General features: G+C 45.5%; 1 protein-coding gene across 5 annotated transcripts in view; it reads left to right on the top strand.

The window, feature by feature from the left end:
• Positions 1-13141, top strand: part of PDLIM7 (PDZ and LIM domain 7) — a 57574-nt gene that overhangs the window by 38420 nt on the left and 6013 nt on the right. Inside the window, exons 6-9 of one of the 5 annotated variants that reach the window (XM_087955074.1) lie at positions 2289-2372; positions 4700-4854; positions 5399-5435; positions 5930-7496. The exons of 3 other annotated variants lie outside the window; for them this stretch is intronic. In XM_087955074.1, coding sequence (XP_087811200.1) covers positions 2289-2372; positions 4700-4854; positions 5399-5435; positions 5930-6026 — 373 coding nt within the window. In that variant the 3' untranslated portion in view covers positions 6027-7496. Of the gene's footprint in view, positions 1-2288; positions 2373-4699; positions 4855-5398; positions 5436-5929; positions 7497-13141 lie in introns of those variants that run through there. One more of the 5 variants, XM_087955075.1, reaches the window with a different exon arrangement.

Genomic DNA, 13141 nt, shown 5'->3' with positions numbered 1-13141 from the left:
TTCCTCCCCCCACATTCCCTGGCTCAGAGAGATACAGACCTGAAGTATAGTGCTATGCAGCCTGAATCTGCACATTTCAGAGAAGACACTGAGAAACAGACTTGAGATGCCAAGCTGTTTTCTGATGAAGAACAAAAAACACCATTCTTTTAACTCAGATTTCTAATTTATTAAGAAAAATGTTAAAATGAAAAATATACAAAAGAAATGCACATAAAATACAAGATTTACATTCCCAACATTAAACGGGTAGTTTTATCTTTACTCCATATGGGAGAAGTGGGGATTTAAAAAATAATAATAATTTGGGCTTTTGCCTTTTTTATTTCTCACTTTCCTTTCGGTGGAATTTTTAGACTCTTCTCCTTCTTAGCTTTGCAAATTTTGACCAGAGCAGGATCACGAGACTAGAGAAACAAGCTGTTTAGTTAATGCAGAAAACCATAGCCCGAAGGGTAAAACTGGTGGAAAGGATGCCGGATGAATGGGGATTAATTCAGTAAAATTAAGAAGCTTCAGAAAAGAAGAGGGGGAAAAGAATATGCTTGGAATCAGTGACATTGACCTGCTTTTTCTGCCAGGATGAGCTACTCATGTATGGAAGACAGCCCTAAGTGCTTAACTGCATGCAAGTTGTTGGCAGTCTTTGTTCAGATGTTGCCAAAAAATAATGATGCTTTAGGTGAGCTCCTCTAACTTGGTGCATTCAGCTGGTTCTTACTTACTTTATTTAAGCTAATAAATGGTACTGGTGGAATAGCGAGAATAGCAATAGAAATAGCACTTAGACTTATAGACCACTTCACAGTGCGGTATATACTTAGTTGTTTCAGTATAACTTCATTTCCTTAGCAAGGAATAGCTTTCTGGGCGACAATTTATAGTACAAAAGGAGTTGTGAAGACTCACTGTGAACTGGTCAGATCGTTCTCTTTTCAGCAAAGGGCTTCTGTAAACTTTCTGTCACTTGCACGTAAATGTAACTATTGAGGATTCTTCTTAACTTATTTGGAGATGAGAGTTTTTAGGAAGTAAGCATTTTCTTCTTCGGATGGGAAACTCTTGTCCTGGATTTTGCTTGGGATCGCACCACACGATATCCTTAGCCAGCGTTGTCGTAACACGTGATGATCTGCAATTACACCTGTCCTGATTTCATGTACTCTTTCTCAGTTTGGTGCCCTCCAAATAGGCCGAGGTTTCACTTCCTAATATTCCTGATTAAGAGGGGTGTCATGCTAGAGATAACAGAAGTAGGGGAAATCCAAGGAGGGAAGGGGTGCGAATGGCATCAAAACGGTGGGTGTGACTGGATGACCACAGCCTTGCTCCTTTTTACCTGCATGTTAAAAAAAGGGGGGCTGGTCTTCCGTCACCTGGTTATGCTGGCCATTCTGCTGCTTTGACTCCCTTGTGGATTCTCCCTGATTGAAGGCCACCTGACTCTTACCCAAAAGAGAAATGGGGGGGGGAGCATTGTTTTCCCTGCCTTTGATTCTAACCTGTCTGCCTTTCCTGTCTTTTCCCCCCTCTTTTTCTCTTCTGCAGGCACAGAATCCCAACAAGTCAGTAAGCTTTTGGTCTTTGTAGCCTTTTTTTTTTTTTTGCTAATTTGCATGATGTTTTCCATGTTGGGTTTCTCATTTCCTATCTCGCCCCACTTTTGGGGGGGCCCCGGTTGTGACAGGAGTGGGAAATGCTCCTTTCCTAAAGAAATCCTACCCTATGTTTGTTTTGGCTAGGTTTTTTTTTTTAAGTTTCAAAGCTCGCAAGGGGCTTTGGGAAGAGCTGCTTTTACCTAAATAAGAAAAGCAAAATTTGTTTGTACTTTTTTGACCAAGTCCTTTTGGGGCACGCTGGAACTCCTTTGAAGTCACGTTTTTGCCATTTCCTCGGAAATAAGTGGGGGTGAAAAGGCCTCTTTATATGGCAAGAAGCCACGGAAGTTACCCTAAGGTCAGGCTTGCCAAAAAGATTTGATTTCTAAAAAAAGGATTCTGGTGCTTCTGCCTGCGTCTGGGACAGCAGTCTGGTGCAGCTCTTCCTAGTCTACATTCATCTATAACTGTGACTGCCTGACCTAGATAAGGGTGAGGAATTGGTGCTAAATTTGGCAGGGAGCTTGTGGTTTCTCTCCTCCCCAGTGAAGCTGCAGATATCTCTAGGGACATTAACTACTCCCTATGAGCAGCGGAGGTGTAAATGTTCTTGCTGTGTTGGAAGGGAATGATATTTCTTACCTGGCTGGTACTTTGCTTTCTCTTATCCTTTGCTGCTCTTATCTTCAGGGTGACTGCTCACTCACCTGAGGTGAAGGCTGTGTCCCCAAATCACCCCCCACCTGATTATGGAGATTACTACCTGGAGGATCAGTAAGACTTGGGAACAGGGTCCTGGGCTAGGAGGGCAATGTCAGTGGTGTTTGTCTTGCATGTAGATGTTCTTGCCTCATAGCTTGCAAATGTTCCTCCCAAAATTATGGGGAGCAATCTCTGAGACATCACAGTTCAAGTCTTTAAAAAAAGAAATAAAAATAAACTCAGGTTAAGAGGGTATATTAGAGCATCATCTGGTAAACTAGGCCACTGTATGGCATGGAAACTCAGGATTTAAGGCTTGTCCCCGCACAAAGTCAAACATTGACTGCTTAATCTAACAGCATTGGAGTAGTTTGTTAATAAATTCAGTGCTTTGTTAACTCAGAATCAGCACACCATCCCACGAAGCAGTTCATATTTAACTTCTGATTACAGTTTAACTGTTGGTTGTTCCAGTCCCTGGGGGTGGGGGGGAATCCAGTTTTCACCTCTTAAGGTGATTTGTTTGTGGGATCAGACATTTCCAGGTACTTCTCCCTTTAGGTGAAGATTAAAGAGTTCATGCTTTCTTTAACAAGGCAGTTTTCTCTGCTGCTTTGCGTGTCCTTATAGTCCCCCTCTGTCAAACGGGGAGCCTCAGCCAGGCCCTAGAGGCCGTGTAGCATCCTTCCTCCCTCTCTCCAGCCAGATTGCAATTCACCGTTACAAATGGCTTCTGGTGTTTACAGCGGACAATCGGAAGGTTTTTGATGGTGTTCAGGGTAGGAAGCACTCGTTTTTTGTAGCCTTCCTGTAGAGCAGGGGTGGGCAACTATGGCCCTTTTATGCTCAGGAATTCTGGGAGTTGAAGTCCATAATTCATAAAAGGGCCATAGTTGCCCACCCCTGCTGTAGAGGGAGGTTGCCAGGACACACCCACATATACCCCACATTTACATCCCCCCCCCACAAATAGCCTTCCTTTGCTTCTCAGGGTTTGTTTTTTTTTGAAGGAATTCCTTACAATCTGCTGGTTGTTCTGGCATTCATTTTCAAGCCCTTGCTCTGGCCTGCAGGAGGATTTCCATTGGCTTGGGGAAAGAAAACAAGGCCTGAACTTCGCTGGTGTTTCTGGACAGAACAAAATGAGATGTAGCTCACAAGTAGAGCTATACGGGCAACGTAAAGTGCTTGCTTTCCAAGTGGCCACAGAAAGGGCTGCAGACATTGATGGGGAAAGGACCTAGAACAGATCACTTCACAGCTATCCCTAATCAGACCCTTTGTATTGGGTAGCCGTACAATCCTACATGATCAGAGGTGAGAAAAATGGGCCACGGCTTTACATCAGGTGGGCCCAAGGCTTTCTGGTTGTGCTATGTGGGGCTCCTCAGATCCCACCTATCTTCACTGCCAAACAGCTCTTAGAGCAGTGGCCCCCAACCTTTTTTGTGCCACGGCCCGGTACCGGCATCACAAAATGATCCGCGGCCCGGTATCGGCATCAGCACGCATGACAAGACAAGGCGAGCCGAGCGACCGGCCAGCCAGCCGTCCCCCGCTTCTCCCCGCCACCTTCAACTCCTCCTTTGTACCTTTGTCGATGGGCTTCGAGACGGCTTTGGGACGGTCGCTTGGCTCGCCTTGCCTTGGGTGCTGAAGGAATCCTCGCGCCTTAGTTTCGTTCGAAGCCGCCCCCCCTTCGATGAAACTAAGGCGTGAGGATTCCTTCAGGACCCAAACACCGCTTTCCAACCGGAAAAGCTCACCCGGAAGCACTTTCTCATCAAAACAAGATGGCGGCGCCCAGCAAACCGGCGGCCCGGTAGAAAATGTTCCACGGACCGGTACCGGTCCGGGGCCCGGTGGTTGGGGACCCCTGTCTTAGAGAACTAATTTGCCACTGATGCCAACTGTGAAATCTCAGCTCTTTAGCCCTCCCCAGCCCGATGATCAGCCCCCTGGTAGAAAAGGATGGCAAATAGGATGGATTCCTATTTCCGTCCCCCCCAGAGTCTGGTCCGCCTCGTCTCCCTTCTGCCCAGCAAGTAGAATCAGGGGCGCGGGGAAGGAGATTAAGCAGCCTTCGTAGCCTTCACCCTCCAGATCTGCTAAGTTTGCAACGGTCAGGACTGTCAGCCGTCTGCAGTTCTAGCCAATTTATTTCTTTAGCTACGGAAAACGAACCATTGTAGACAAGGGATTGATGGGGTGAGCTTCAGGATCTCGTTATTGCTTCTGAAGGACAGGTTATTTATTCAGCCCTTTAGAGTGGCCATGTCTTGATTCATTGCTCCGTGTGTGTGTGTGTGTGTGTGTGTGTGTGTGTGTGTGTGTGTAATGCATGCCTGCAACTGCTGTTTTCAGTGCAGTTCTGGCTGAGTGCCCTGGTCTGTTTGTAGGCACTCTCTGCGGCTGGTGAGCCTGCCGGCTTTCTTCCCCAGCGACACCAGTAAAAAGAGACTTATTGAGGACACAGAGGACTGGCGACCACGGACTGGGACTACTCAGTCTCCTTCCTTCCGCGTTCTGGCCCACCTCACAGGCACAGAATTCAGTAAGTGCCACTTTGGCGGGGACTGTGTAAGGGGCAGGGCAAGCTTTATTTTGCTGCCCCTCTTGAGTAGCCAGTTCCTGCTAGAGACTTAGGGGAAATCACAAGCTTTTCATATCTGCCGCTTCAGGAAACAGGTGCAGTGGTGCCTGAGATTTGGTGACAGCTCTGATCCTTCTCTCACTTGGTCTCCATGGTCAGAGTCAGGTCCTTGCGTTCCTCCTCCTCCTCCTCCTCCTCCTCCTCCTCCTCCTCCTCCTCCTCCTCCTCCTCCTCCTCCTCCTCCTCCTCCTCCTCCTCCTCCTCCTCCCGTACTCATGGCCTCATGCTCCCTTGGCCTCATGCAATCTGTCTGAGGATGCAGCTAAATGCTCTGAAGGCACCTCCTTTCTGCTTCTCTCACCCTGATTGCTATGCCTAGGCACCACTTCTCTTGGGGGCGGGAGGGGTTAGCCTTCATTAATTCTTGCTTTTTCTTTCCATCTACCAACCTGATTGGCCCAAACTCTGATCCTCTCTCTTTCTCCTTTCCTTCTGCTGCTGCCAGTGCGAGACCCAGATGACGAGCATCTTAAGGCGGCCAGGTAAGAAAGGCCAGATCTTGGGGGGCTTGGATTTCTGTTAGGGTTAGAGAGAGGAGTTCCTCAAGTGCTAGGGATGCCCACCAAGACGCATTTGAAAGGGTTTCAGACTTGTTTATAGAGATCCTTTTTCTCTCTTACTACAGATAGTTTGTACAATACGTCCAGAGTTAAGCCAGTTTTCTGGGTTCATGCGGCACACCAGATCCTAAACTAATGGCTTAAAGTGTTGTTGGCTGGTTTGAGGTGTTGTATGAACACCCTTGCTTCATGGCATTATCATCTGCTGGGAGGAAAGAGGGAGAGAGAGAGAAGCCATTTTTTTCCTCTTGAAGGTGGGGTGCTATTGAAATAGGTTGGGCATCGTGTGAAGTTCTTCTGCATGCATTCTGTCTCTCTCTCTCTCTCTCTCTGTCTCTCTCTCTCTCTCTTTCCCCTCCCCCAACATTACTGTTTCCTCTCCACTGTCTGCCTTCCCTTTCATTTTCTTTTTCTAGAGAAAAGTTTGTCCTGGATCTCCGGAGCCCCCGTTACACTCACCTGCGCGACTGGCACCACCAGCGATCGGCTACCTCTCTGAATGTGCTCTCCTAGGATTTGTAGACTGATCCCGCCTTGCTCTTTCTGACTCGACGACCCTCCTGTTGATTGTATGCAGTGCAGATGTTATGTAGGGAGGGCAACTTTTCTGTCTGTTTCCTTCTGGCTGTTGAGTGTAACTTGAAAATAGGAAGTCCCCACAACTCCTGGAATGTAATGATTGAATCCGTGCTGGAGAATTGCTTAGTTAGGAACTAGAAATAAGCGGGAGACTTTTGTTTTATGGACTCACACTTTGAATTCCATGCCTCACTTCCTGTCCTCTGTGGAAAGAAACTTTAGGATCCAGCCTTACCATTGGAAAGGAGGATTAGTTTCCCCACCTTAAAGAAATGTTCTGGAACAAGGAAGCCATTTCCACTGAAGTGGGAATTAATTCCTAAGTAAAGAAACAGCATGTACTCATATACAGCTGGCATATTCTACTCATGGAAGATCTTCTGGCTTTCTCAGGCTGGCCTTTGTTTTTATGAACTGTCAAGAGTTTTCCATCCTGGATAAGCATTACAGGAAAAGATGGCATTGTTAGAACCATTTGTTTGGGTTCTATTTATGACATTTATAAACTAGCCTCCTTCCAAGGAATGTAAGATTGCATGCATGGCTCTCTGCCTTTCCTCACAATGCAGTCCTTTGAGCTAGGTGCAGGAAGAATGACTGGCCCAAGGAAACGCAGCGTGACTCGTGTAAGAATTGGGGTTTGAACCCTTAGTCTTAGTCTCTAATACCCGCACAGACACCGTCGTTCTCAGTTTAACCAGTTCCAAAAATCTCCTTGGGCGGCATAGACTCTTGGAACAGCAAGGGCTGTACAGTACTGTCTACCCTGGTCACTTTCTGATACAGTTTCTCAGCACTGGACTGGAAATGAAGAAACCCCCTTCTCCCTCTCCACAACTGTTAGAGAAAATGGTCTTCCACCCTGCTATGGCTATCCTTTTCCTCTCCTTCCTCCTTTGGTGATGAGTGTTGGTTTGTGTTTGCTACCTTCAGGGAAGGACAGACATTCCTCTCTGGGTTGGCCAATGAGATCTTGAGAGATTGCAAAACTACCTTGCCGCCCACCCTTTGATTGGAGATGTCTATTTTGCACTTGATCTATACACCAAGGCGCCTTAAAGACAACCATGTTTGAGAAGCGCGATGCAGATGCTCTTATTGGGATCAGAGCAGACTCAGGAAGGGGTGTGTGTGTGAATTGCTCTGTATCTCCTTCTGCATCTAGAATGTCCTTTTCCCCCATGGAGGGCAGTTCACATGCTCCTCTGTTGGCTACAACTCTGCCGTTGGGAGAGTTTTATCCATGTTTGATCTACATGCATGATGCAGAATTCAACTGTTATCTGTACAGTACTATAATTGCCCAGCCTTGAGTGCCTGGAATGTAGTTAAGACTTTGCAGTCTAGATGGAGACTCACTTACTACTTTCCATTTTGTAGTAAAAATAAATGCTTCTATTCTCATATCTGGCTCCAGCCTGTTTATTATTGTATAGGCCACCGAAACTGGAGATGCTGAGTCACTGGTGAACTGAGCCAAGCTGTGGGTGAGGAATTGTTCTTCAGTGGAGTGTCAGCCTATGTGTCATCTGAAAGGTCACTTAGGATGCAGTTGGGAAAGTAGTCTCTGTTCCCTTGTAAGCTTGGAGTTTTCTTACTTTTGGGGTGCTGGTTGACATCCCTCTCCATGCCCTGAGGGTTAGGTCTGGAAGAACTAGAGGATTGATGGCCTCCATGGCAACTGGCAACCACAGGCTTGTCCCAAACCATCTATGTTCCTATGCCTGCAGATTGGCCTGTATTGAACATTAATTTTCTTCACAATGGTAGGGCTGCGATCCAGATGTGAAGGGCATATCTATCTCTTTGTTGTGATCAGATCGTTTCCTGGTCCATTTGAGATGTCCTGCCACTGAGGACTTCTGCGGACTATGTAACTTATTAGAATGGTCTGTTCAAGGCGGGTTTCTGGGAGGTACTTGAGAAATTTCTCTGCACCTGATAGGCAGTTTCATTTATTGCCAGGTTGACCTCTGGCATCAGAAGGTGATACAGGCTCTTGACAAGATTGCATTCGCTACTCCTAGAGTACATCTTAGATTATTGAGGATCTCTGGGAGAGGTGAAGCAGAAAATGTGACACTTGGAGCGTTGATGGAGAAAACAAGGACTCAACCTGAGTATCGGTGGGAGCTCAAACTCAAACCTTTATCATGGTGGTAAAAAAGTGCAGTTCTCCATTGTTGCATATTTGCCTGTTTATATCCCACCTTTATTATTTTTACAAATAGTTCAAGGTGGTGAAGGTGTGCACTTTCCTCTTCCTATTTTCTCACAACCACAACCCTGTGAGGAAAAAGCTGAGTTAAGGAGAGTGTGTGAATGACTTGCCTAAGGCACCCAGCTGTCTTTCATGGCTAATGGGGGGTGGTGGTGTCTAAAACTCACAGTCTCTGTTTTTTAGCTGGATGCCTTTATCACTAGACCAGGGGTGTCAAACTCAAGGCCTGGGGCTCAGATTCGATCCACGGGGTGCTTAGATCTGGCCTATGGGGCCAGCCTGGAAACAGCAAAGGACCGGCCCACAGTGCCTCTGTCAGTGAGAATGGAGCTTTGGAGGGCTGCATGTGGCCCTCGTGAGCTCCATTTTCTCTGGCAGAGGGTTGCAGGAGGTTGTTGCAGCTGAAAATGGTGCTTGGGAGCCCATTTTTGCAGACAGAGCACTTAGGCCCCCACAGGCACCCCCAACATGAGTGACATCGAGCCGGCCATGACAACCCTGGCCATGCCGGCCACGCCCACCCCGGCCATGCCTCCCCTGGTCCCCCTGAGTAAAACACAACCCTGATGCGGCCCTCAATGAAATCGAATTTGACACCCCTGCACTAGACCAAATTGGCATTGGTGGGCTGTTGATTAGCAGCTTCATTTAGTATGTCTAGGTCTGTTTTGGCGACCATGAGTAGGTGTAGTTCCCTCCTAGCCATTGCAACTGTTCCACACAGCATTTTCTGATATATTTACTCAGAGTTGCTGAAGTTTTGACTCTTTATGGGTGATGTCCATTACCATATTATCCTCTTGGCCTGTAGACTCTGATGATGTAGTCTCTGGATACACCGTGGCTATACTCATGCCCTTACTTGCTTTGCAAGATATTGGTGTGGGCACAACTGGTGGGATTTGGAAGATGACAACGCCAGCAGTCTTGAAGGAGGCTTTGGTGGAGCCTCTCTTTGGTGGAGCATCTGGTTATTTTTGACAGCTATTCGACACCTCCTTTTAGGGAACGTTTTTTGGGTGGGTGGGTGGGTGGGAACAGTTCTCACACAATTAAAAACAAACAAGTTGATGCCACATTTGGCTGCTACCAAAACATGGATCAAATGGAAACTTCCCACTCCACCCAAAAGAGAGCCACTTGCAGGCATGTACACTGAGCAGGTGGGAGAGAGATGGAAGAATTTAAATATTGATTGGACTACAAGTAGAAATTGCATTAAACACCCAGCAATTGCTGGAATTCTGTTGTAATGGCTTCTTGGTCTTTCCATAGTAAGTCTCATGTTCTCGTACTTTTGGGTGCTTGTTTATCTGTTCTAGTCCAGCTCACTGGGAAGAAGTTTATCAAGGATTTGTTGAAGAGCAGTCTAGAAGAAGCAGATTATTTGAATGTATTTCAGTTAAAGTTAAGTTTTGAGCATAGGACAGAGATGGAGTTGGCCACTCAAACTGATGATTTTATTGAGATTTGCACAGAAGTTGTGCATCCTTTAGACTTTTCTGTGGCCTTTAGGAACCTTAATTATGGGGACTAGAAGCACTGTTTATAATGGTACTGTTTCTTCCTCAGTTCCAGTTGGTTGACATTAAGAGAACAGTTTGGGTCAATAATCATGGGGTGGCACAAGATTTAGTATTCTCCAGTCTGACTTTTAGCTTCTAGATAAAGCTGCTGGAAAAGGTAATCAGGGATGAGATATTAATATGCAGTTGGTACTTAATTGTGCATTACCACCCTGAAATGCCACTGAAGTCTTGTCCTGATGTCTGGAGGTATTGGGGTTCTGCCTAGAATAAAACAGAAGGTTAAAGATGAATTCACTTGTGAAGTTGCTGTTTGTTCACTGAGGTTCTCTGTTGGTTCCAGTGTTTTCCTGGGGGGAGCACTATGCTTGAAGGAGATGATCTGTAACATGGAATCCTCCTGGACTCATGGCTGCTGCTGGAGATGGGCAGATGTAGTTAGCTGTGGTTAGGAGGGCCTTTGTCTAGCTTCATTTAGTATGTCAATCGTAACCTTAACTAGAGTGTGGCCATAATGGAGACTCAGGCCCTCGTTAGTGGTTGCTTGGAATACGCCAATGTGACCCACATGGATTGCTTTTGTGGACCACTCAGTAACTGCAATTAGTTTGAAACACAGTGGTCCATTTGCTGTCGGTGATTTTTTTTTTTTTTTTTTGCCATGAGTATATTATACCTGTAGGACAAACTGTTGGTTTTAACCTACTATATTGTAAAATATTTTAATAGTTTGCCAATTTGGTATCTTGCAAAACCATTTTCTCCAACTAGAATTGACCCATCTAATACATCTATCCTGGGGGAAATATGTTGATAGCATCCTCTATTTGTGAGGTGAAGCCCAGGAGACACTTCTTAGTAATTGTACAAGTAGTCTGTATTATTCTAGATTAATTCTGTATGTGGTAGCTTTCCATAAATTAATGAAAGTAGAGCTTTTCTAGACTGTTGTTTATGACTTGATTACTGTTTCTTTCCTCGTTCTCTCTCTCTCTCTCTCTCTCTGTGTGTGTGTGTGTGTGTGTGTGTGTATGTATGTATGTATGTATGTATGTATGTATGTATGTTATTCAGCTTTGTTCGGGTATTTTCCCACGTCATTATAGTTGTGCTTTTAAAGTTGTAGCAACGTTTCTGCAGAATCTCATCTGCCATCATCAGGCTTCTGTATTGTGTTCGTCTGTGAGTCAGACTTTTACAGTTGTTTCAGTTTGTCTGACTGAAAACAAATATATGTGTGTGTGTGTGTGTGTGTGTGTGTGTGTGTGTGTGTGTATATATATATATATATATATATATATATATATATATATATATATATATATATATATATATATATATATATATATATATAATTTGTTTTTGTAGATTTTCACGGTACAGGTATGCAGGTCTTGGCGTGTTTGTCTTTTCCTGTATAAGATTGAGAGCATCTTGGCAATGTTTCGACGGGGTCCCACTCGCCATCTTCAGGCTGGTGCTTTCGGCTTCATGTTTGGGCGAGCAAAGTGTGATCAGAGCTGCCGTCTCCCTGTATATACTCCCCACCAGTATATGTAGGGAGACGGCAGTTCCGATCACGCTTTGCTCGCCCAAACACGAAGCCGAAAGCACCAACCTGAAGATGGCGAGTGGGACCTCATCAAAATGTTGCCAAGATGCTCTCAATCTTACACAGGAGAAGACCCGAACACGCCAAGACCTGCATACACACACACACACACACACACACTTATTTACTGTGGATATTTTATTGTTTTGTCTGTTTTTTGCTGTGATGCTAATAGCTGTGAGTCTTTAGAAATTATTACACACGCATGCAAAACCAATATTTTCAGGTGCTGTTTTATCTTGACACCTTTGGGAGCAGAAGCCTATCAGCAATATGAAGCTTCCTTCTATTCTTTTTCCTCAGTGCACTGTTTTCTAGGATTCTGTTCTTGTCATGGGGCACAGATACAAAAAATACCTTTTGGGCAAATCATTGTATGAGTGGACTAGAGCTAAAAATGCACAGAAGGTTGTTGTTTTTTTAAAAGTCCAAAGTCCCTTGATCTAGAGCAGAACAAACCCACCGCATGGCCTCTGTAATGTGCCAGCATTCCATTGTTCTTTTCAGCCTTGGAGGATGTGGTGCGGATCTTGCTGAGCTGTACCACTTTTCACTGCAGGTGGGGGATCTTAAGTGGGAGGAACAATCTGTGTTAAGAGAGAGGGAGGGAGGGAGGGAGGGAGAGAGAGAGAGAGAGAGAGAGAGAGAGAGAGAGAGAAAAAGAAAGAAAGAAGGAAGGAAGGAAAGAAAGAGAGAGAGAGAGAGAGAGAGAGAGAATAAGAGAGACAGAGAGAGAGAGAAGAGAGAGAGAGAGAGAGAGAAAGAGAAAGAGAAACCCTCTGTTTCCTGCCTGGTGATACAAATACGTGAGATTCCCCAAACATGACAGTCTCTGGTGTGAAGAAACGTTTCCTGTGTGTTTTAAAGGGGTGTGTGATCATTTTCAGATCTACGGTCCATCGCTTGCGCTCAGAATGGTAGAATACAGATAAAATTAAATACTACCGTTGTTCTTGCCTGGGATGGACTGGGGAGGGTGCGGTGTGCTTGCGCCCTGAGGGGGTGTTTTCTTTCGGCTCACCCCAACTAGGTATCTGAGGCAAGGAAAAGAAAGAATTGGCGAACATCCTGGGATGTCTGTGTTTTATTCTGTGTTCTCTGCCTCTTTACTTCATCTGACAAGCTCCATATATTTGTTCAGTTCTTCCATCTTTCTGTTTTCAGTGAGCTTCTGCCTCCAGCGCAGGTCCTCTGCTCCTGGCTGGCAGCATTTTCTGCTGAAGCGCAGGTAGCATCTTTCTCTCTTCTTCCTGGATCATCTGCTGGAAAAGGCTGACTCCAGGGCTGAGGTGGCTTCCTCTGCGATTCATCACACAAACTAAACTGCCACTTGATTTTTTTCACCTCTTCCCTGCCATAGAGCTCCCTGCGGTAGTATTTGGCCTTGAAATGTCCCTGTAAGCTCTGCACCGATAATTTATTTTCTATTCAATGATCTACGGATAAGCCCTGATGTCCTTTTGCAAGCACAAGACCTGGACATCTGGGGAAATCTAATATGGTCCTATTTACCCAGTTGGTTTGGGATGGGCATATTATGTTCCCATTGAAACATCCCTGACTAGAGTTGTGTGTGAAAACAGCTCGAAGCTAGCGTTGGTACCCAAGCATCCCCCACATTCCCCACCTCCATCCTTCCAACATACTTTATCAGATATTCCAAAAAGCATGTAATCATCAGAGAGATGAG

Source organism: Notechis scutatus, chromosome 2 (assembly GCF_049901735.1).
Source record: "Notechis scutatus isolate UNSWTSFEM ecotype Mainland chromosome 2, rNotScu1.2, whole genome shotgun sequence".
In the NCBI taxonomy this organism is placed as follows: domain Eukaryota; kingdom Metazoa; phylum Chordata; class Lepidosauria; order Squamata; family Elapidae; genus Notechis; species Notechis scutatus.
The sequence above is the reverse complement of the archived record's forward strand: the minus strand, read 5'-3'. Positions and strand labels throughout refer to the sequence as shown.